This window comes from Mya arenaria, chromosome 11 (genome assembly GCF_026914265.1).
Source record: "Mya arenaria isolate MELC-2E11 chromosome 11, ASM2691426v1".
Lineage (NCBI taxonomy): Eukaryota > Metazoa > Mollusca > Bivalvia > Myida > Myidae > Mya > Mya arenaria.
In genome coordinates, this window is record NC_069132.1 from 46,693,913 (window position 1) to 46,715,767 (window position 21,855).

Consider the following 21,855-nt stretch of genomic DNA (forward strand, 5'->3'; position numbering starts at 1 on the left):
GTTATTCTCGGTCTTGCTTGTTTGGTTTCTGTGTCCAGGGATACTTCTTCGTTGGAGGTAATATGCATGTGGTTGTTCTCGGTCTTGCCTGTTTGCTTCTGTTGTCCAGGGATACTGTTACGTTAGAGGTAATATGCATGTGGTATTCTCGGTCCTGCTTGTTTGGCTCCTGTTGTCCAGGGATACTGCTACGTTGGAGGTAATATGCATGTGGTTATTCTCGGTCTTGCTTGTTTGGCTTCTGTTGTCCAGGGATACTGCTACGTTGGAGGTAATATGCATGTGGTTATTCTCGGTCCTGCTTGTTTGGCTCCTGTTGTCCAGGGATACTGCTACGTTGGAGGTAATATGCATGTGGTTATTCTCGGTCTTGCTTGTTTGGCTCCTGTTGTCCAGGGATACTGCTACGTTGGAGGTAATATGCATGTGGTTATTCTCTGTCTTGCCTGTTTGGTTTCTGTTGTCCAGGGATACTGCTACGTTGGAGGTAATGTCCATGGGGTTATTCTCGGTCTTGCCTGTTTGGCTCCTGTTGTCGAGGGATACTGCTACGTTGGCGGTAATATCCATGGGGTTATTCTCGGTCTTGCTTGTTTCGTTTCTGTTGTCCAGGGATACTGCTACGTTGGAGGTAATATGCATGTGGTTATTCTCGGTCTTGCTTGTTTGGCTCCTGTTGTCCAGGGATACTTCTACGTTGGAGGTAATATGCATGTGGTTATTCTCGGCCTTGCCTGGTTGGCTCCTGTTGTCCAGGGATACTGCTACGTTGCATGTGGTTATTCTCGGTCTTGCTTGTTTGGCTCCTGTTGTCCAGGGATACTGCTACGTTGCATGTGGTTATTCTCGGTCTTGCTTGTTTGGCTTCTGTTGTCCAGAGATACTGCTACGTTGGAGGTAATATGCATGTGGTTATTCTCGGTCCTGCTTGTTTGGCTTCTGTTGTCCAGAGATACTGCTACGTTGGAGGTAATATGCATGTGGTTATTCTCGGCCTTGCCTGTTTGGCTCCTGTTGTCCAGGGATACTGCTACGTTGCATGTGGTTATTCTCGGTCTTGCTTGTTTGGCTCCTGTTGTCCAGGGATACTGCTACGTTGCATGTGGTTATTCTCGGTCTTGCTTGTTTGGCTTCTGTTGTCCAGAGATACTGCTATATTCGAGGTAATATGCATGTGGTTATTCTCGGTCCTGCTTGTTTGGCTTCTGTTGTCCAGAGATACTGCTACGTTGGACCTAATATGCATGTGGTTATTCTCGGCCTTGCCTGTTTGGCTCCTGTTGTCCAGGGATACTGCTACGTTGCATGTGGTTATTCTCGGTCTTGCTTGTTTGGCTCCTGTTGTCCAGGGATACTGCTACGTTGGAGGTAATATGCATGTGGTTATTCTCGGTCCTGCTTGTTTGGCTCCTGTTGTCCAGGGATACTGCTACGTTGGAGGTAATATGCATGCGGTTATTATCGGTCTTGCCTGTTTGGCTCCTGTTGTCCAGGGATACTGCTACGTTGGAGGTAATATGCATGCGGTTATTCTCGGTCCTGCTTGTTTGGCTCCTGTTGTCCAGGGATACTGCTACGTTGGAGGTAATATGCATGTGGTTATTCTCGGTCTTGCTTGTTTGGCTTCTGTTGTCCAGGGATACTGCTACGTTGGAGGTAATATGCATGTGGTTATTCTCGGTCTTGCCTGTTTGGCTTCTGTTGTCCAGGGATACTGCTACGTTGGAGGTAATATGCATGTGGTTATTCTCGGTCTTGCCTGTTTGGCTTCTGTTGTCCATGGATACTGCTACGTTGGAGGTAATATGCATATGGTTATTATCGGTCTTGCTTGTTTGGCTCCTGTTGTCCAGGGATACTGCTACGTTGGAGGTAATATGCATGTGGTTATTCTCGGTCCTGCTTGTTTGGCTCCTATTGTCGAGGGATACTGCTACATTGGAGGTAATATGCATGTGGTTGTTCTCGGTCTTGCCTGTTTGGCTCCTGTTGTCCGGGGATACTGCTACGTTGGAGGTAATATGCATGTGGTTGTTCTCGGTCTTGTCTGCTTGGCTCCTGTTGTCCAGGGATACTGCTACGTTGCATGTGGTTATTCTCGGTCTTGCTTGTTTGGTTTCTGTTGTCCAGGGATACTGTTACGTTGGAGGTAATATGCATGCGGTTATTCTCGGTCCTGCTTGTTTGGCTCCTGTTGTCCAGGGATACTGCTACGTTGGAGGTAATATGCATGTGGTTATTCTCGGTCTTGCTTGTTTGGCTTCTGTTGTCCAGGGATACTGCTACGTTGGAGGTAATATGCATGTGGTTATTCTCGGTCTTGCCTGTTTGGCTTCTGTTGTCCAGGGATACTGCTACGTTGGAGGTAATATGCATGTGGTTATTCTCGGTCTTGCCTGTTTGGCTTCTGTTGTCCAGGGATACTGCTACGTTGGAGGTAATATGCATATGGTTATTATCGGTCTTGCTTGTTTGGCTCCTGTTGTCCAGGGATACTGCTACGTTGGAGGTAATATGCATGTGGTTATTCTCGGTCCTGCTTGTTTGGCTCCTGTTGTCGAGGGATACTGCTACATTGGAGGTAATATGCATGTGGTTGTTCTCGGTCTTGCCTGTTTGGCTCCTGTTGTCCGGGGTGATACTGCTACGTTGGAGGTAATATGCATGTGGTTGTTCTCGGTCTTGTCTGCTTGGCTCCTGTTGTCCAGGGATACTGCTACGTTGCATGTGGTTATTCTCGGTCTTGCTTGTTTGGTTTCTGTTGTCCAGGGATACTGTTACGTTGGAGGTAATATGCATGTGGTTATTCTCGGTCTTGCTTGTTTGGTTTCTGTTGTCCAGGGATACTGCTACGTTGGAGGTAATATGCATGTGGTTATTCTCGGTCTTGCTTGTTTGGTTTCTGTTGTCCAGGGATACTTCTACGTTGGAGGTAATATGCATGTGGTTGTTCTCGGTCTTGCCTGTTTGGCTTCTGTTGTCCAGGGATACTGTTACGTTAGAGGTAATATGCATGTGGTTATTCTCGGTCCTGCTTGTTTGGCTCCTGTTGTCCAGGGATACTGCTACGTTGGAGGTAATATGCATGTGGTTATTCTCGGTCTTGCTTGTTTGGCTTCTGTTGTCCAGGGATACTGCTACGTTGGAGGTAATATGCATGTGGTTATTCTCGGTCCTGCTTGTTTGGCTCCTGTTGTCCAGGGATACTGCTACGTTGGAGGTAATATGCATGTGGTTATTCTCGGTCCTGCTTGTTTGGCTCCTGTTGTCCAGGGATACTGCTACGTTGGAGGTAATATGCATGTGGTTATTCTCTGTCTTGCCTGTTTGGTTTCTGTTGTCCAGGGATACTGCTACGTTGGAGGTAATGTCCATGGGGTTATTCTCGGTCTTGCCTGTTTGGCTCCTGTTGTCGAGGGATACTGCTACGTTGGCGGTAATATCCATGTGGTTATTCTCGGTCTTGCTTGTTTGGCTCCTGTTGTCCAGGGATACTTCTACGTTGGAGGTAATATGCATGTGGTTATTCTCGGCCTTGCCTGTTTGGCTCCTGTTGTCCAGGGATACTGCTACGTTGCATGTGGTTATTCTCGGTCTTGCTTGTTTGGCTCCTGTTGTCCAGGGATACTGCTACGTTGGAGGTAATATGCATGTGGTTATTCTCGGCCTTGCCTGTTTGGCTCCTGTTTTCCAGGGATACTGCTAAGTTGCATGTGGTTATTCTCGGTCTTGCTTGTTTGGCTTCTGTTGTCCAGAGATACTTCTATTTTCGAGGTAATATGCATGTGGTTATTCTCGGTCCTGCTTGTTTGGCTTCTGTTGTCCAGAGATACTGCTACGTTGGAGGTAATATGCATGTGGTTATTCTCGGTCTTGCTTGTTTGGTTTCTGGTCTCCAGGGATACTGCTACGTTGGAGGTAATATGCATGTGGTTATTCTCGGTCCTGCTTGTTTGGCTCCTGTTGTCCAGGGATACTGCTACGTTGGAGGTAATATGCATGTGGTTATTCTCGGTCCTGCTTGTTTGGCTTCTGTTGTCCAGGGATACTGCTACGTTGGAGGTAATATGCATGTGGCTATTCTCGGTCTTACTTGTTTGGCTTCTGTTGTCCAGGGATACTGCTACGTTGGAGGTAATATGCATGTGGTTATTCTCGGTCCTGCTTGTTTGGATTCTGTTGTCCAGGGATACTGCTACGTTGGAGGTAATATGCATGTGGCTATTCTCGGTCTTGCTTGTTTGGCTTCTGTTGTCCAGGGATACTGCTACGTTGGAGGTAATATGCATGTGGTTATTCTCGGTCCTGCTTGTTTGGCTTCTGTTGTCCAGGGATACTGCTACGTTGCATGTGGTTATTCTCGGTCCTGCTTGTTTGGCTCCTATTGTCCAGGGATACTGCTACGTTGGAGGTAATATTCATGTGGTTATTCTCGGTCTTGCTTGTTTGGCTTCTGTTGTCCAGGGATACTGCTACGTTGGAGGTAATATGCATGTGGTTATTCTCGGTCCTGCTTGTTTGGCTCCTGTTGTCCAGGGATACTGCTACGTTGCATGTTGTTATTCTCGGTCCTGCTTGTTTGGCTTCTGTTGTCCAGAGATACTGCTATTTTCGAGGTAATATGCATGTTGTTATTCTCGGTCCTGCTTGTTTGGCTTCTGTTGTCCAGAGATACTGCTACGTTGGAGGTAATATGCATGTGGTTATTCTCGGTCTTGCTTGTTTGGCTTCTGTTGTCCAGGGATACTGCTACGTTGGAGGTAATATGCATGTGGTTATTCTCGGTCTTGCTTGTTTGGCTTCTGTTGTCCAGGGATACTGCTACGTTGGAGGTAATATGCATGTGGTTATTCTCGGTCTGGCCTGTTTGGCTCCTGTTTTCCAGGGATACTGCTACGTTGGAGGTAATATGCATGTGGTTATTCTCGGTCTTGCTTGTTTGGCTCCTGTTGTCCAGGGATACTGCTACGTTGGAGGTAATATGCATGTGGTTATTCTCGGCCTTGCCTGTTTGGCTCCTGTTGTCCAGGGATACTGCTACGTTGCATGTGGTTATTCTCGGTCTTGCTTGTTTGGCTCCTGTTGTCCAGGGATACTGCTACGTTGGAGGTAATATGCATGTGGTTATTCTCGGCCTTGCCTGTTTGGCTCCTGTTGTCCAGGGATACTGCTACGTTGCATGTGGTTATTCTCGGTCTTGCTTGTTTGGCTTCTGTTGTCCAGAGATACTGCTATTTTCGAGGTAATATGCATGTGGTTATTCTCGGTCCTGCTTGTTTGGCTTCTGTTGTCCAGAGATACTGCTACGTTGGAGGTAATATGCATGTGGTTATTCTCGGTCTTGCTTGTTTGGCTCCTGTTGTCCAGGGATACTGCTACGTTGGAGGTAATATGCATGTGGTTATTCTCGGTCCTGCTTGTTTGGCTCCTGTTGTCCAGGGATACTGCTACGTTGCATGTTGTTATTCTCGGTCTTGCTTGTTTGGTTTCTGTTGTCCAGGGATACTGCTACGTTGGAGGAAATATGCATGTGGTTGTTCTCGGTCTTGCCTGTTTGGCTCCTGTTGTCCAGGGATACTGCTACGTTGGAGGTAATATGCATGCGGTTATTATCGGTCTTGCCTGTTTGGCTCCTGTTGTCCAGGGATACTGCTACGTTGGAGGTAATATGCATGCGGTTATTCTCGGTCCTGCTTGTTTGGCTCCTGTTGTCCAGGGATACTGCTACGTTGGAGGTAATATGCATGTGGTTATTCTCGGTCTTGCTTGTTTGGCTTCTTTTGTCCAGGGATACTGCTACGTTGGAGGTAATATGCATGTGGTTATTCTCGGTCTTGCCTATTTGGCTTCTGTTGTCCAGGGATACTGCTACGTTGGAGGTAATATGCATGTGGTTATTCTCGGTCTTGCCTGTTTGGCTTCTGTTGTCCATGGATACTGCTACGTTGGAGGTAATATGCATATGGTTATTATCGGTCTTGCTTGTTTGGCTCCTGTTGTCCAGGGATACTGCTACGTTGGAGGTAATATGCATGTGGTTATTCTCGGTCCTGCTTGTTTGGCTCCTGTTGTCCAGGGATACTGCTACATTGGAGGTAATATGCATGTGGTTGTTCTCGGTCTTGCCTGTTTGGCTCCTGTTGTCCGGGGATACTGCTATGTTGGAGGTAATATGCATGTGGTTGTTCTCGGTCTTGTCTGCTTGGCTCCTGTTGTCCAGGGATACTGCTACGTTGCATGTGGTCATTCTCGGTCTTGCTTGTTTGGCTCCTGTTGTCCAGGGATACTGCTACGTTGGAGGTAATATGCATGTGGTTATTCTCGGTCTTGCTTGTTTGGCTCCTGTTGTCCAGGGATACTGCTACGTTGCATGTGGTTATTCTCGGTCTTGCTTGTTTGGTTTCTGTTGTCCAGGGATACTGCTACGTTGGAGGTAATATGCATGTGGTTGTTCTCGGTCTTGCCTGTTTGGCTCCTGTTGTCCAGGGATACTGCTACGTTGGAGGTAATATGCATGTGGTTATTCTCGGTCCTGCTTGTTTGGCTCCTGTTGTCCAGTGATACTGCTACGTTGGAGGTAATATGCATGTGGTTATTCTCGGTCCTGCTTGCTACGTTGGAGGTAATATGCATGTGGTTGTTCTCGGTCTTGCCTGTTTAGCTCCTGTTGTCCAGGGATACTGCTACGTTTGAGGTAATATGCATGTGGTTATTCTCGGTCTTGCTTGTTTGGCTTCTGTTGTCCAGGGATACTGCTACGTTGGAGGTAATATGCATGTGGTTATTCTCGGTCTTGCCTGTTTCGCTCCTGTTGTCCAGGGATACTGCTACGTTGGAGGTAATATGCATGTTGTTATTCACGGTCCTGCTTGTTTGGCTCCTGTTGTCCAGGGATACTGCTACGTTGGAGGTAATATGCATGTGGTTATTCTCGGTCTTGCTTGTTTGGTTTCTGTTGTCCAGGGATACTGCTACGTTGGAGGTAATATTCATGTGGTTATTCTCGGTCTTGCTTGTTTGGCTCCTGTTGTCCAGGGATACTGCTACGTTGGAGGTAATATGCATGTGGTTATTCTCGGTCCTGCTTGCTACGTTGGAGGTAATATGCATGTGGTTGTTCTCGGTCTTGCCTGTTTGGCTCCTGTTGTCCAGGGATACTGCTACGTTGGAGGTAATATGCATGTGGTTATTCTCGGTCTTGCTTGTTTGGCTTCTGTTGTCCAGGGATACTGCTACGTTGGAGGTAATATGCATGTGGTTATTCTCGGTCTTGCCTGTTTCGCTCCTGTTGTCCAGGGATACTGCTACGTTGGAGGTAATATGCATGTTGTTATTCACGGTCCTGCTTGTTTGGCTCCTGTTGTCCAGGGATACTGCTAAGTTGGAGGTAATATGCATGTGGTTGTTCTCGGTCTTGCTTGTTTGGTTTCTGTTGTCCAGGGATACTGCTACGTTGGAGGTAATATGCATGTGGTTATTCACGGTCCTGCTTGTTTGGCTCCTGTTGTCCAGGGATACTGCTTCGTTGGAGGTAATATGCATGTGGTTATTCTCGGTTCTGCTTGTTTTGCTCCTGTTGTCCAGGGATACTGCTACGTTGGAGGTAATATGCATGTTGTTATTCACGGTCCTGCTTGTTTGGCTCCTGTTGTCCAGGGATACTGCTTCGTTGGAGGTAATATGCATGTGGTTATTCTCGGCCCTGCTTATTTCGCTCCTGTTGTCCAGGGATACTGCTACGTTGGAGGTAATATGCATGTGGTTATTCTCGGTCTTGCCTGTTTGGCTCCTGTTGTCCAGGGATACTGCTAAGTTGGAGGTAATATGCATGTGGTTGTTCTCGGTCTTGCTTGTTTGGTTTCTGTTGTCCAGGGATACTGCTACGTTGGAGGTAATATGCATGTGGTTATTCTCGGTCTTGCCTGTTTGGTTTCTGTTGTCCAGGGATACTGCTACGTTGGAGGTAATATGCATGTGGTTATTCTCGGTCTTGCTTGTTTGGTTTCTGTTGTCCAGGGATACTGCTATGTTGGAGGTAATATGCATGTTGTTATTCACGGTCCTGCTTGTTTGGCTCCTGTTGTCCAGGGATACTGCTACGTTGGAGGTAATATGCATGTGGTTGTTCTCGGTCTTGCTTGTTTGGTTTCTGTTGTCCAGGAATACTGCTACGTTGGAGGTAATATGCATGTGGTTATTCTCGGTCTTGCTTGTTTAGTTCTGTTGTCCAGGGATACTGCTACGTTGGAGGTAATATGCATGTGGTTATTCTCGGTCTTGCTTGTTTGGTTTCTGTTGTCCAGGGATACTGCTACGTTGGAGGTAATATGCATGTGGTTATTCTCGGTCTTGCTTATTTGGTTTCTGTTGTCCAGGAATACTGCTACGTTGCATGTGGTTGTTCTCGGTCTTGCTTGTTTGGTTTCTGTTGTCCAGGGGTACTGCTACGTTGGAGGTTATATGCATGTGGTTATTCTCGGTCTTGCTTGTTTGGCTCCTGTTGTCCAGGGATACTGCTACGTTGCATGTGGTTATTCTCGGTCTTGCCTGTTTGGCTCCTGTTGTCCAGGAATACTGCTACGTTGCATGTGGTTATTCTCGGTCTTGCTTGTTTGGTTTCTGTTGTCCAGGAATACTGCTACGTTGCATGTGGTTATTCTCGGTCTTGCTTGTTTGGCTCCTGTTGTCCAGGGATAGTGCTACGTTGGAGGTAATATGCATGTGGTTATTCTCGGTCTTGCTTGTTTGGTTTCTGTTGTCCAGGGATACTGCTACGTTTGAGGTAATATGCATGTGGTTATTCTCGGTCTTGCTTGTTTGGTTTCTGTTGTCCAGGGATACTGCTATGTTGGAGGTAATATGCATGTTGTTATTCACGGTCCTGCTTGTTTGGCTCCTGTTGTCCAGGGATACTGCTACGTTGGAGGTAATATGCATGTGGTTGTTCTCGGTCTTGCTTGTTTGGTTTCTGTTAACCAGGGATACTGCTACGTTGGAGGTAACATGCATGTGGTTATTCTCGGTCTTGCTTGTTTGGTTCTGTTGTCCAGGGATACTGCTACGTTGGAGGTAATATGCATGTGGTTATTCTCGTTCTTGCTTGTTTGGTTTCTGTTGTCCAGGGATACTGCTACGTTGGAGGCAATATGCATGTGGATACTATTTACTGGTCTATATGACAGGCATTCGGCATAATGTAAGACAGCGTTTATTATATCTTGGGCCGAATGAAATTACAGCAGATTACTGTAAATCATTTATATTTGTTGGCATGAAATTGTGTGTACTTGAAATCGGAAAACTGTGATCGTCCTAACATGCTGGGCGAGTGATTTTCATCTTCTGCGTCAAACTGTTTATGACACTCAATATAGTGGTACAAAATGCCAATTAGTGTATATACCCATGTCAATTATTGATTCAATTGGAAATTAAGGTCATTAAAGAAGATGCACCTTGATCAAAGATAGGTGGGCGAAGACATTGAATGCCAATTAAGAATTTTGCAAACTATGAAAACACCGAGAAGGTGCATATATTTGAGTAAACAATTAATGTAATTGATTAAATATTTCATTAAAGAAAAAATTTGAGTACCGACACTCAACATGCACATCTTGTAAACCTGGATATTTTCATATACAGCACACGTTTACACATGTGTTTCTGTCATTTGGTTCATAAAAAACACAATGAATTGATTTGGTTTATTATTTGTTAAAGGCAGATATAATATATTAGCAAAAAAAACAAACAAAAAAAACAGTGAGTTAGGTATTTACGCTCTATACCGCTGTATACTGCGATCTCTATAAAGAGTATTCTACGTACTATAGTATTTATATAACATTGCAATTGAACAAGAGCTGTCACAGAGACAGCGCGCTCGACTATTCCGCTGCTTTTCAATGTAAGGACTGAAACGTTTAGGCAAAACATACATGGATCACTGTTAGATTAGATTTCAATGCAATACATGGTGTGCTGAGATATTAACATAAATGTGGTTCCATGCAAAATTTTAACGAGAATTTCTAAGTCTAATAATAAAGGGCCATTATTTGCAAAATACAGTTATCTAACTTGGTTATTCAATTAAGTTGGGTGGTTGAATACCATTGTATGAAGTCTCAATGCAATACATCAAATAGTTGCTGAGATATTATCCTATGTGTGCTAAGATGCAAGACCTTAACCAGAATTTCTAAGTCGCATAATAATGGGGCAAAAATTATATATTATAAAAGATAGAGTTATCTTACTTGATTAAATAAGAAGGTTAAATAGATGGGAGCCTGTGTGTAAAGTTTCAATGCAATACATGATGTATTCGCTGAGGTATTGATTTAAAAGTGGTTACATGCAAAACCTTAACCAGAATTTCTAAGTCGAATAATGAAGGGCAATTATTTTGCATTAAATGCAAACTAGAGTTATCTAACTTGGTTAATTAAGTAGGTTGGATGGTTGAGTACCATTGTATAAAGTCTCAATGCAATACCTCAAGTTATTGCTGAGATATTAACCTATGTGTGCTTACATGCAAAACCTTAACTAGAATTTCTAAGTCAAATAATAAAGGCCTATTATTTGCATTAAATGCAAACTAGAGTTATCTTACTTGGTTAAATTAGTAGGTTGGATGGTTGAGTACCATTGTATCAAGTATCAATGCAATACCTCAAGTATATTCAAATAATTGTTATCTAACTTCATTAATTTAGTATGTAAGATAGTTGGGAATACATATCTAAAGATTCAATGCAATAACTGATGTATTTACTGAAATAATGACTTAAAGGTGCTTACATGCAAAACCTTAACCAAGGTGGGACGCCAACGCGGACGCCGACGCCAGGGTGAATAGAATAGCTCTCCTTATTCTTCGAATAGTCGAGCTAAAAAGTGAATGAAGGGTCTATATTTCGTGGGATCTTGAATTCGTGGATCACCCAACCCACATAAAACCACGAACATTAATGTTTCACAGTATTTTAAATTGACTATTGTTTCATTTTTAAGACCTTGGCTTGACCATTTACTTAGTTTAAATTTTGCTCATTTGTAGAGATCTACAGTACACAGAGTAGTAAGAAATTAATAAACAAGAGCCGTCGTAAAACAGCGCGCTCGACTTCACCGCTTTGACTTAGAAGTGAAAACAATAACAATGTAATATTACCAAGTTTGGTCTATTTATGTCAAACCTAACTAAAATTATTCAATACATAAGGTGACTTTGATGCTGCCCTCCCACCACACGAAAAATGACGCAAGTCATTCAAATGACTTGATTTCCCATTAAGAAAATGTGGTAAAGAATATACAAATATAGTGCCTTTCAAAAGAAATTAAAAAAAAATGAAAAAAAAATGATAATAATGAAAAAAATTCAATGGCCAAATAGTATAGCCCTCCTTGTTTGCCCTTGGTAAAAAAATGGTTAAGAATGTAAAAATGTGCCTGTCAAAAGAAAATAAAAATAAAAATATTCAAGGGACATAATTTGTATTTAGGGTTAAAATGGAGTTATGTTTCTTGTTGTAAGGTGGTCGTAAATAATTTTGAATTTTATTAAGTGCATTGAATGAAAGGTATAGAAGTTTTTTTATTAAAATCCCAACTTGCCCTTAACTTTTACTTGCCTAAAACTTTAACCTAAGTCAATCAGGGACCATAACTTGTATTAAGGATATGGAGTTATGTAACCTCATTGAGTGATAGTCCTGAACAATTGTGTGAAGTATTAAGTCAATTGAATGAAGGGTATAGAAGTTATTAATAAATATCCCAACCTGCCCTAAAACTTTAACCTAAGTCCAATAGTCAATCAAGGGCCAAAATTTGTACAAAATATAATATGGAGTTATCTAACCTCATTATGTGATGGCTCTGAACAACTGTGTGAAGTATTAAGTCAATTGAATGAATGGTATTGGAGTTTTAAGTGAAAATCCCAACCTACCCTAAAACTTTAACTTAAGTCAATCAGGGACCATAACTTGTATTAAGGATAATATGGAGTTATGTAACCTCATTGTGTGATGGTCCTGAACAACTGTGTGAAGTATTAAGTCAATTGAACAAAGGGTATAGAAGTTATTTATAAATATCCCAACCTGCCCTAAAACTTTAACCTGAGTTTCATAGTCAATCAGGGGCCATAATCTGTGTAAAGAATAATATGGAGTTATCTAACCTCATCATGTGATGGCCCTGAACAACTGTGTGAAGTATTAACTCAATTGAGTTAATACTTCACACAGTTGTTCAGGGCCATCACATGATGAGGTTAGATAACTCCAATGAAAGGTATTGGACTTATAAGTGAAAATCCCATCTTGCCCTTAAACTTTAACCGGACGTGGACGCTGGGGCGAGTAGTATAGCCCGCCTATTCTTCGAATAGTCGAGCTAAAAACAATCTACAGAACATGAAGGCTTACTGTTGACATGTTCTCAGGCGATCCATCTTCGCCACTGGATCTTCCACGGTTACTGCCTGACGCAGCTTTAACATCTGAAACATCATAAATTGAGTTTAGTTTTATACTTTTATCAATTGTAAAGACTGATTCAACTGATATGTGAACACCAAAGGTAAATAGGTACAAATATATCACTTTTGGTGCTCCCTTGGTAAAATATATTGTAATCTTACACTGAAACATTTTAGTTAAATCATAATATACTTCTTTATCAAAATTTCTAAGAAGAACAGTTTGCTGGATTTTTATGATCAATTCGGAATATCAAGTCAAACTCCACAAAATAATGATCACTTACTGCCTGGTCCTCTGCTTTTCCCAGCAATCTGCAATTGAAAAATCTCTAATATACATAGCATATCAGACATATATGAAAATAGAGGTATTTATCAGGGTTGCTTAAATAATATTATTTAGCAAAACAAAGGTTTTTTCAGAGGATTTCTGAAAACAATTCCCCCAGGAGTTTTTTCTATTATTAGCCAGAAATGGTGTATTCCGGTACTTTTAATATTGTTTCTCTAATTTTGGCATAACAAAAGTTAATTTCAATGAGTTTTGGGTGGGATGGCTGGTACACCTCCTTCCACTAAATCTGCTAGTGTTATCTTTTTTACACAGTGGACCATGGTCTTTTTCTAGGCTTTATGATTAAACCTTCAGAATGCTGTATCTTTACCAGACTATTTTAAGTATTTAGCTCCAAGGTGACACAGCACCTGATTACCAACTGACTACCATCATTGATCTCAGGTGAACACATCAGCATTCTGAAACTCACATTGATAGATAATGCAAGTAGTATCATATTAAGGTGAATACTAGTGAATATAAATGTAATATGCACTGCTCCAAAAAGATATGGCAAAGTGAGTAAATTTTGTGAAGCTTTTCAGAAAAAATAAATGTTTTAAAGGATTTTTCAAAAATACAGGTTGTCATAGGTTTTTAAGAAGTTTGTTTTTTAAACTACTAGTTATGCAAGGATGTGATGGGCCTGGCAGTTGAAGGGCTGAAATCATTTCAAGTCACCAATGGAGGTCAAAGACCCATGCCATACTAGCAAAACAAGCTTTAAAGAAACCTTTTTGAGGGCTCTCCTGGCTTCATATTTCAAGGAAACTGGTTTGTCAATAATACAGCAACAAAATTAACAACCATTTTTTTTAAAAATTGATTTTGGTCAGATCTGCAGAAATCTGTAAATGCGCAGACAAATCATATCCCTGATATGGTAAAAGAGCTGGTTGTGTGGTGTTCAATATTAAAAAGAAATGTGTCAAGTTTTGAAATTATTCATTTATTCACAATAAAATTTTCCAAGAGGAGTGCAAACTGGAGTAAAAGCACTGTTACTGCCATTTCCCCTTCGAAATAAGTACAGAAGAATCTTATGTGTTTGATCAGTATGGAAGTCATAAGAATATGCCCCAGACTAACAATATGTATAAAATAAGTAAAAAATGGACAAAGAAAAAAATATTGTTAAAATTTCAAAAACAGTTATGGTTCTTGTGCACTAAACTCCTCCAAAATATGATATATCTGTGTATGAGGCTTGAAGTCCCTACCTCAAAGACTTCTGGAGTATTGACCCTGTTAAAACTTAGTATAACTGGATGTGATTACTACTCCAACTAATGCTGTCAAACCCCTACTCTCTGTGCTGTCAAACCCCTATTTTCTATGCTGTCAAGCCCCATTCTCAATGCTGTCAAGCTCCTACTCTCAATATTGTCAAGCCCCTTCTCTCAATGCTATCAAGTTCCTTCTCTCAATGCTGTCAAGCCCCTAATCTCAATGCTGTCAATCTCCTACTCTATCTAAATGCTGTCAAGCTCCTACTCTCAATGTTGTCAATCTCCTACCTCTAAATGCTGTTGCACTCCTACTCTCAATGCTGTCAAGCTCCTAATATAAATGCTGTCAAGCTCCTACTCTCAATGCTGTCAATCTCCTAATCTCAATGCTGTCAATCTCCTAATCTCAATGCTGTCAATCTCCTTATCTCAATGCTGTCAATCTCCTAATCTCAATGCTGTTGCACTTCCATTCTAAATGCTGTTGCACTCCTACTCTCAATGCTGTCAAGCTCCTAATCTCAATGCTGTCAATCTCCTATTCTAAATGCTGTCACCCTCCTAATCTCAATGCTGTCAATCTCCTACTCTAAATGCTGTCAAGCTCCTACTCACAATGTTGTCAATCTCCTACTCAAAATGCTGTTGAGCTCCTACTCTCAATGCTGTCAAGCTCCTACTCTCTATGCTGTCAAGCCCCTTCTCTCAATGCTGTCAATCTCCTACTCTCAATGCTGTCAATCTCATACTCTCAATGCTGTCAATCTCCTACTCTCAATGCTGTCAATCTTCTACTCTCATACTGTCAAGCCTCTACTCTCAATGCTGTTAATCTCCTACTCTCAATGCTGTCAATCTCATACTCTCAATGCTGTCAATCTCCTACTCTCAATGCTGTCAATCTCCTACTCTCATACTGTCAAGCCTCTATTCTCAATGCTGTCAGGCTCCTACTCTCTATGCTGTCAAACCCCTTCTCTCAATGCTGTCAATCTCCTACTCTCAATGCTGTCAATCTCCTACTCTCGATGCTGTCAATCTCCTACTCTCAATGCTGTCAATCTCCTACTCTCATACTGTCAATCTCCTACTCTCATACTGTCAAGCCTCTACTCTCAATGCTGTCAGGCTCCTACTCTTAATGCTGTCAAGCTCCTTCTCTCAATGCTTTTAAGCTCCTACTCTCAATGCTGTCAATCTCCTACTCTCGATGCTGTCAATCCCCTTCTCTCAATGCTGTCAATCTCCTACTCTCAATGCTGTCAATCTCCTACTCTCATACTGTCAAGCCTCTACTCTCAATGCTGTCAGGCTCCTACTCTTAATGCTGTCAAGCTCCTTCTCTCAATGCTTTTAAGCTCTACTCTCAATGCTGTCAAGCTCCTACTCCCTGTAAAGTCCAGCCCCTACTCTCAATGCTGTCAAGCTCCTTCTCTCAATGCTTTTAAGCTCCTACTCTCAATGCTGTCAAGCTCCTACTCCCTGTAAAGTCCAGCCCCTACTCTCAATGCTGTCAAGCCCCCTACTCACTATGCTGTTGAGCCCCTACTCTCTATACTGTCAAGCCCCTACTCTCTATGTTTTCAAACCCCTTCTCTCTGTCAAGCCCCTCCTCTCTTTTTGCTGTCATTGTGATCAAAAGTATTTTATTACTCATTAAAAAAAATCATCTATACATTAACCGTAAAACGTAAGGCGGAGCTAAACTGTGGCAAATCTATCGCGCAGATAAATGACAACATTATTGATTTATATCCATGTTTGTTATCGAGAATTGTTCTTGACAACATGGTACAAAATATCTTCATCATCCACCTCCCTCTATAACTTGGGTTGTGGGTGCAGCAACTATTAGTTACTGTAAATGATTGGTTAAAAGGCGCAGTGTTTTCCCTCAGATTTCCTTGTAAAAAATTACCTGCATCTTACAAACAGTAAGAAGCTTTTAACATTTTTTTCTCAGGTCGTTTTCAGGCCAAAATTGGCTCTTCAGAGAAATAAATGGTGAAAAAACTAGTGTGTTAAGATTTATGTAGAAAGGGATGTAACTCACATCATCTTGATTGAGTTTATACGAGTTAAAACAGCAGTGAAAGATCATGATATGGTGTATCGTAAATCGTTTATTTTAATTTTTCATTATTCAATATTATTCTGTAAACAAGAGGGCCATGATGGCCCTAAATCGCTCACCTGAGTAAAAGAGTTTAACCTTTGTAATCAATATAGCTTGATATTTGTTCTCAAAGAATATTGAAAAACATACTGGTCAAACATGTTCCCTGGATAGTCACTGACAGGACTTGTCACAGTTGCCTGCCCACTGACAGGACTTGTCACAGTTTCCTGCACACTGACAGGACTTGTCGATTGACTGCACACTGACAAGATTTTGTTCAGTTGCCTGCACACTGACAGGACTTGAATATTGACTACACACTGATAGAATTTGATTCTCATATCTGCACACTGACAGGACTTTGTTCAGTTGCCTGTACACTGACAAGACTTGATACTTGACTGCATACTGACAGCACTTGGTACAGATACGTGCACACTGACAGGACTCATTCAATTGCCTGCACACTGACAAAACTATGTTAAATTGCTTGCACACTGAAAGAACTTTAGTATAGATACACAAACAACTGACAGGACTTCGTTCAATTGCCTGCACACTGACAAAACTATATGTTAAATTGCTTGCACACTAAAATAACTTTTAGTATAAATACAACAACAAATATTGCACCATCCAATAAAATCAATAATCTGCCCTATGTTCTAACCAACAAAGACCAGCCCACCATCCTATTCTATATCAGCTTATTCCATCTAGGACAACATCACCATATTTCAACTGATTAATGTTAATGAAATTTTTCTGTATAAGGCTTATTCACTATCCACACAGAAGATAAGATTTGTAGCTTAGAATAATCTACATGAAGTTTACAATAATCTACATGAAGTTCTATGGAAAAGTCTGATTATTAAATTTATCAGACAGGCAAAAATGAAATTTCTTCTAAAGAATAAAGTGTATAATAATTATTTTAATCTATGATCCTAAAAAAAGAACAATAATGACCTTAGAAGTGACTATGTTGAAGACTTAATAGACTTTAAAATCTATTCCCTTGTTACTAAAAATAGAAAGTAGTGAAATCTCCAACAAAAAGGGAGGCAATATAGCAAGACTTGCTGCCCTTGTTTCAAGCGTAAACTTTACATAACTATAAAATTTTAACAAAATGTATTTATAATGAACTTGTAACCAGCTGGGTGAGACCAATTTTTCTTCAGGGGCATAATGTGAATAAACATGGTAGATAACCAATAGACAATGTTACACACCAAATATTTAAGCACTAGGCCTAATAGTATTTGCCAAAAAAGTTTTGTATTTTTTCCTTTAGGTTGCCATGGCAACCAGAGTTCTGCATGGAATACATTTCTTTGAACAACTTTAAAGAAGCACCAACCAAAGATTGTTCCTATGAAGTTTCATTAAAATTGTCCATGGGGGGTAGGAGAAGATGATGGTTATAACCAATTGTTGACATTATCCTTTAGGTTGCCATGGCAACCAGAGTTCTGCATGGAATTCATTTCTTTGAACAAATTTGAAAAAGCACCAACCAAGGATCATTCCTATGAAGTTTCATCAAAATTGTCCAAGCGGTTTAGGAGAAGAAGATGATTATAACAAATTGTTGACATTTTCCTTTAGTTGCCATGGCAACCAGAGTTCTGCATGGAATTAAATTCTTTGAACAATTTTGAAAAAGCACCAACCAAGGATCATTCCTATGAAGTTTCATCAAAATTGTCCAAGCGGTTTATGAGAAGAAGATGACTATAACTAATTGTTGACGCCGGACGCCGGACGACAGACGCCGGACATAGACCGATCACAAAAGCTCACCTTGAGCACTTTGTGCTCAGGTGAGCTAAAAACAATACTTAAACATGCATATAAAGATGCATAGCTTTCCAATGTCGAAATGTTTTTTTGTCAGTGGTATGATAAGGTGTGAAAACTCGCACTGCCTTTAGCAATTTACCATATCAATAGTACAAACTGTTGTGATAATAGTCTTGTTTTTTCGTACTTTGTCACGTTCTATATACTTTACTGTAGGTGTTGACATTCTGAGAATTAACAATAACAATATAAGGTTTTTGCTTTACAAAACTTTTCATTCTCAACAGGTTATCTTTTACGATACACCGTCAGAAGATAAATTTGCTTTGCATTAGAATTGCATGGTTTAAAATAACCATCGCCATTTTCATGAAAAATAATAATTTCGACATTGTCAACTAAAATGGTCTTGGTGGCCAATGGTGGCAGACGACTAACATTTCTTCCATGCGTCCTAATACCCATATCATAGATTAAAGGTTTTTTTCTGGAGTTTTTCATGGATTTTTTGCCTGCGTCTTATAACCACTATCGTCTTATAACCAGTCTTTTACAGCAATAGAAATGACAATTCCAATTTTTTCATGTAATTTGTTATAGTTTTTGTTCTATATTCAATAAATACTACACACAAACAAACTCGACAGTCAATGAAATTTTGTAGAATGTTTTAAACATGCCTAATTTTATTATTATGTTGATATTGTTATAAGATTATAACTCACAGAAACCTCTGCATCATATAAACATATAACTAGAAATGTGTCCATAGGACACGGATGCCCCCACTTCGATTTTTTGTCACAGAAAATAAAAGTTTGGTGAGGATTGGACACATACTTTACAAGAATTAGATTGGAAACATATATTTTTGAAGTATTTTTGGCAAAAAAGGGCCGTAACTCCTAAATGACTAAAGCGATTTCCATGACTATCGAACTTGATCAAGATATTATGGTCACAAACATGTGTTTAAAGTTTGGTGAGGATTGGACAAACAGTTTTCAAGAATTAGATCGGAAACAATCTTCGGGACGTATTTTTCAAGTCTTTTTTTGCAAATAAAGGGCCGTAACTCCTAAATGACAAAAGCGATTTCCATGGCTAAGGAACTTGATCAAGATATTATGGTCACAAACATGTGTTTAAAGTTTGGTGAGGATTGGACAAACGGTTTTCAAGAATTAGATCGGAAACAATCTTCGGGACGTACGTACGTACAGACAGACAGACGTACGTACGGACAAGGGCAACCCTATATGCCGCCACTTTGTGGGGGCATAACAAACCAGGATTGTTTTACAAGCCTGCCATCAGCTTGATCTGGTCTTACAGGTGAGTAGTAATTTCAATCACTGACTGAACTTACTGTAGCATATGTTCATACTGGTGCAGGTTAAAGTGGGCCTTAAGGTAGGCCAGATATTGCTCTACTGCCACTGGGCGCCTCATAAGCTCCAGGTTAAATAGCTGCTCTTTCAGGGTCCGCTTCAAAAACACAACCACCTAGAAAAGAAGCCAGTTATAATTAATTTTTTTGTTTGGCATACATGTGGATTGATGAAAACCCAAGGTTCAGATTCTATCATCTTCTTTATTTTATGTCACTGGAAATCTCTTGATGGGTATAAGAAATTATTTAAGCTTGATCATGAAGACTCCAGCAATAAGATGTGAAGCTCCTATTCCCTATGCTGTCCAGCCCCGACTCTGTTATGTTAACAACTCTGCTGCCATCCACTACTCCAAGACTATGACAATATATCAAATGAACAAGAGCAGTCGTAGGACAGTGCGCTGGACTATACACCGCAATGTCTTCGAAATTAATGCAGTAATGATTTTATATATACCTGTCATAAACAATAAAAAAAGTTAATCAAGGGCCATCATTGTATTACGGATAATATGGAGTTATGTAACCTTCCCGTGCCAAAAAAGCTTCGCAAAACGATGCTAAAAGCGCCGCAAAACGATGCTAAAAGCGCCGCAAAACGATGCGGTATTGGCCAAAAAACCGAAGCTTTAGCGAAGCTTTCGATTTGTTAAAAGCGCAGCTTTTGCGAAGCTTTTTCCTTTTTTGTTTGAAATAGCGAAGCTTTGTGCGGTATTGGCCAAAAAGCGCAGCTATTCGCAAAAGCTGCGCTTTTTGCTTGAAATAGCGAAACTTTGTGCGGAAAAAGCGCAGCTATTCGCAAAAGCTGCGCTTTTTGCTTGAAATAGCGAAGCTTTTTTGCGGTATTGGCCAAAAAGCGCAGCTATTCGCAAAAGCTGCGCTTTTTCAGGCCAATACCGCAAAAGCTTCGCTATTTCAAGCAAAAAGCGCAGCTTTTGCAAATAGCTGCGCTTTTGAGCCAATACAGCAGAAAGCTTCTCTATTTCAAGCAAAAAGCGATGCTATTCGCAAAAGCTGCGCTTTTTGGCCAATACCGCACAAAGCTTCGCAAATAGCTGCGCTTTTTGAGCCAATACAGCAGAGAGCTTCGCTATTTCAAGCAAAAAGCGATGCTATTCGCAAAAGCTACGCTTTTTTGGCCAATACTGCAGAAAGCTTCGCAAAAGCTGCGCTTTTTGTGGCAAAAAAACGCAGCTCTTCTCAAAAGCTGCTTTTTTTTCCTCCAACCCTCTAATACCATAGGGGATAAAAAGCCTCAGACTGGTGTAACAAAAAACTTTTAATAAAATATATATCATATATACATCAATGCCAAGTTTATCACTAGTTCCCACATGATATGAAATAATATCCCATTGATACCTGTGTATAAACTTCCCCAATAAAGAATAAAAACAAAACATTATGACCTTTTATTGCTGAATTAAAATGTGAAATTGTTGAATATCAATTTTTTTTCACTGATACTTTTTTCTCTATTAAACCACATGGAAGCATATTCTAAATGTTTGAAATCAATATTTATACTTAATATTGTTTATTTTGTTTAGATCTTCTAATTATTTACACCATTAGTTGGTGTAGAGGCATACCTTTCAGTATGATAACCTAAATTGTAAACTATTTTTTTTAAACTGTCAACTACATAGTAAAATGACTTTTTCCATACTCTGCCTTATGTTGCTCTTTTGTTAAATTTAGAGGTTCCTAACAGCTCTGTTTATTACACAGTGTGAACTACCAGATTGTTAATTAATACTTTACATAATCAAATGGATCAATCCAATTTTCAATATCCTAAGTAGGCCATCTGGCAGATGACAGTTTTATTACCCCTTGTAAAACAACACTGATTCCTATCAGATGTACATTTAATGGAAAAACATTCTGCAAATTTTGATAGATATTCTGTTAAGCCAAGGGTAAAAACAAGAAATCAATGAGTTTTAAAACTATATCTTATAAATTTCATTGTATTAATAAGAGCTGGATATCATTTTGAAATATGAAGTCCAACATGTTTAAGAAAATAGTCACTGAGGTTATTAAGTAATTGATAAACAACTAAAATAAGTATAAGATCAGAATATTATAAGAACTCACCAGTATTGCATGTCATCTTTACAAAACATCAAATGATTGGATTGTCATTCCAAATCATAGTCCATGTTCATCTGATCTTATGATAGTTATATCATAAATTTAATATCATTAATTTATCCCTTTAATCATCAATGGTTGTTATTTGTGTAAATTCATTAATTCCTTTAAAAACATCCAGCCCTTCCTGCTGAAATCCCAACAAAATGGCCGCCCCTATTTTAAATTTGGTTCTGAGATTCTGATTGGTTGTTGTACAAATATGGCTTATCATGGGAATGGCTTATGAACAAAGCATTAAGATCTATGATGATAACATGAATGGAAATTTAAGTAATATGAATTCTGTGAATATTCAGTTGA

At 40.3% G+C, this 21,855-nt stretch overlaps 3 protein-coding genes across 3 annotated transcripts in view; all 3 read right to left on the reverse strand.

The window, feature by feature from the left end:
• Positions 1-1,914: 1,914 nt before the first annotated feature.
• On the reverse strand, positions 1,915-3,519 carry LOC128208589 (uncharacterized membrane protein DDB_G0293934-like). Its single transcript, XM_052912145.1, has one exon. It carries the CDS (start codon positions 3,517-3,519, stop codon positions 1,915-1,917), a length of 1,605 nt encoding a protein of 534 aa, XP_052768105.1.
• Positions 3,520-6,657: 3,138 nt separating this feature from the next.
• On the reverse strand, positions 6,658-8,190 carry LOC128208590 (putative uncharacterized protein DDB_G0289263). The gene has a single exon (XM_052912146.1). It carries the CDS (start codon positions 8,188-8,190, stop codon positions 6,658-6,660), a length of 1,533 nt encoding a protein of 510 aa, XP_052768106.1.
• Positions 8,191-10,812: 2,622 nt separating this feature from the next.
• LOC128209103 (spermatogenesis-defective protein 39 homolog) overlaps positions 10,813-21,855 on the reverse strand; it is a 67,116-nt gene continuing 56,073 nt past the window's right edge. Inside the window, exons 10-13 of the mRNA XM_052912957.1 lie at positions 19,366-19,502; positions 12,787-12,814; positions 12,447-12,520; positions 10,813-10,898 (exon numbers count right to left, since the gene is read on the reverse strand). Of these exons, the coding sequence (XP_052768917.1) occupies positions 10,820-10,898; positions 12,447-12,520; positions 12,787-12,814; positions 19,366-19,502 (318 nt within the window). The 3' untranslated portion in view covers positions 10,813-10,819. The remainder of the gene's footprint in view (positions 10,899-12,446; positions 12,521-12,786; positions 12,815-19,365; positions 19,503-21,855) is intronic.

Bases quoted from the DNA above. Each gene is read 5' to 3' on its own strand.
- LOC128208589 (XM_052912145.1), bottom strand. From the start codon at position 3,519: ATGCATATTACCTCCAACGTAGAAGTATCCCTGGACAACAGGAGCCAA.
- LOC128208590 (XM_052912146.1), bottom strand. From the start codon at position 8,190: ATGCATATTACCTCCAACGTAGCAGTATTCCTGGACAACAGAAACCAA.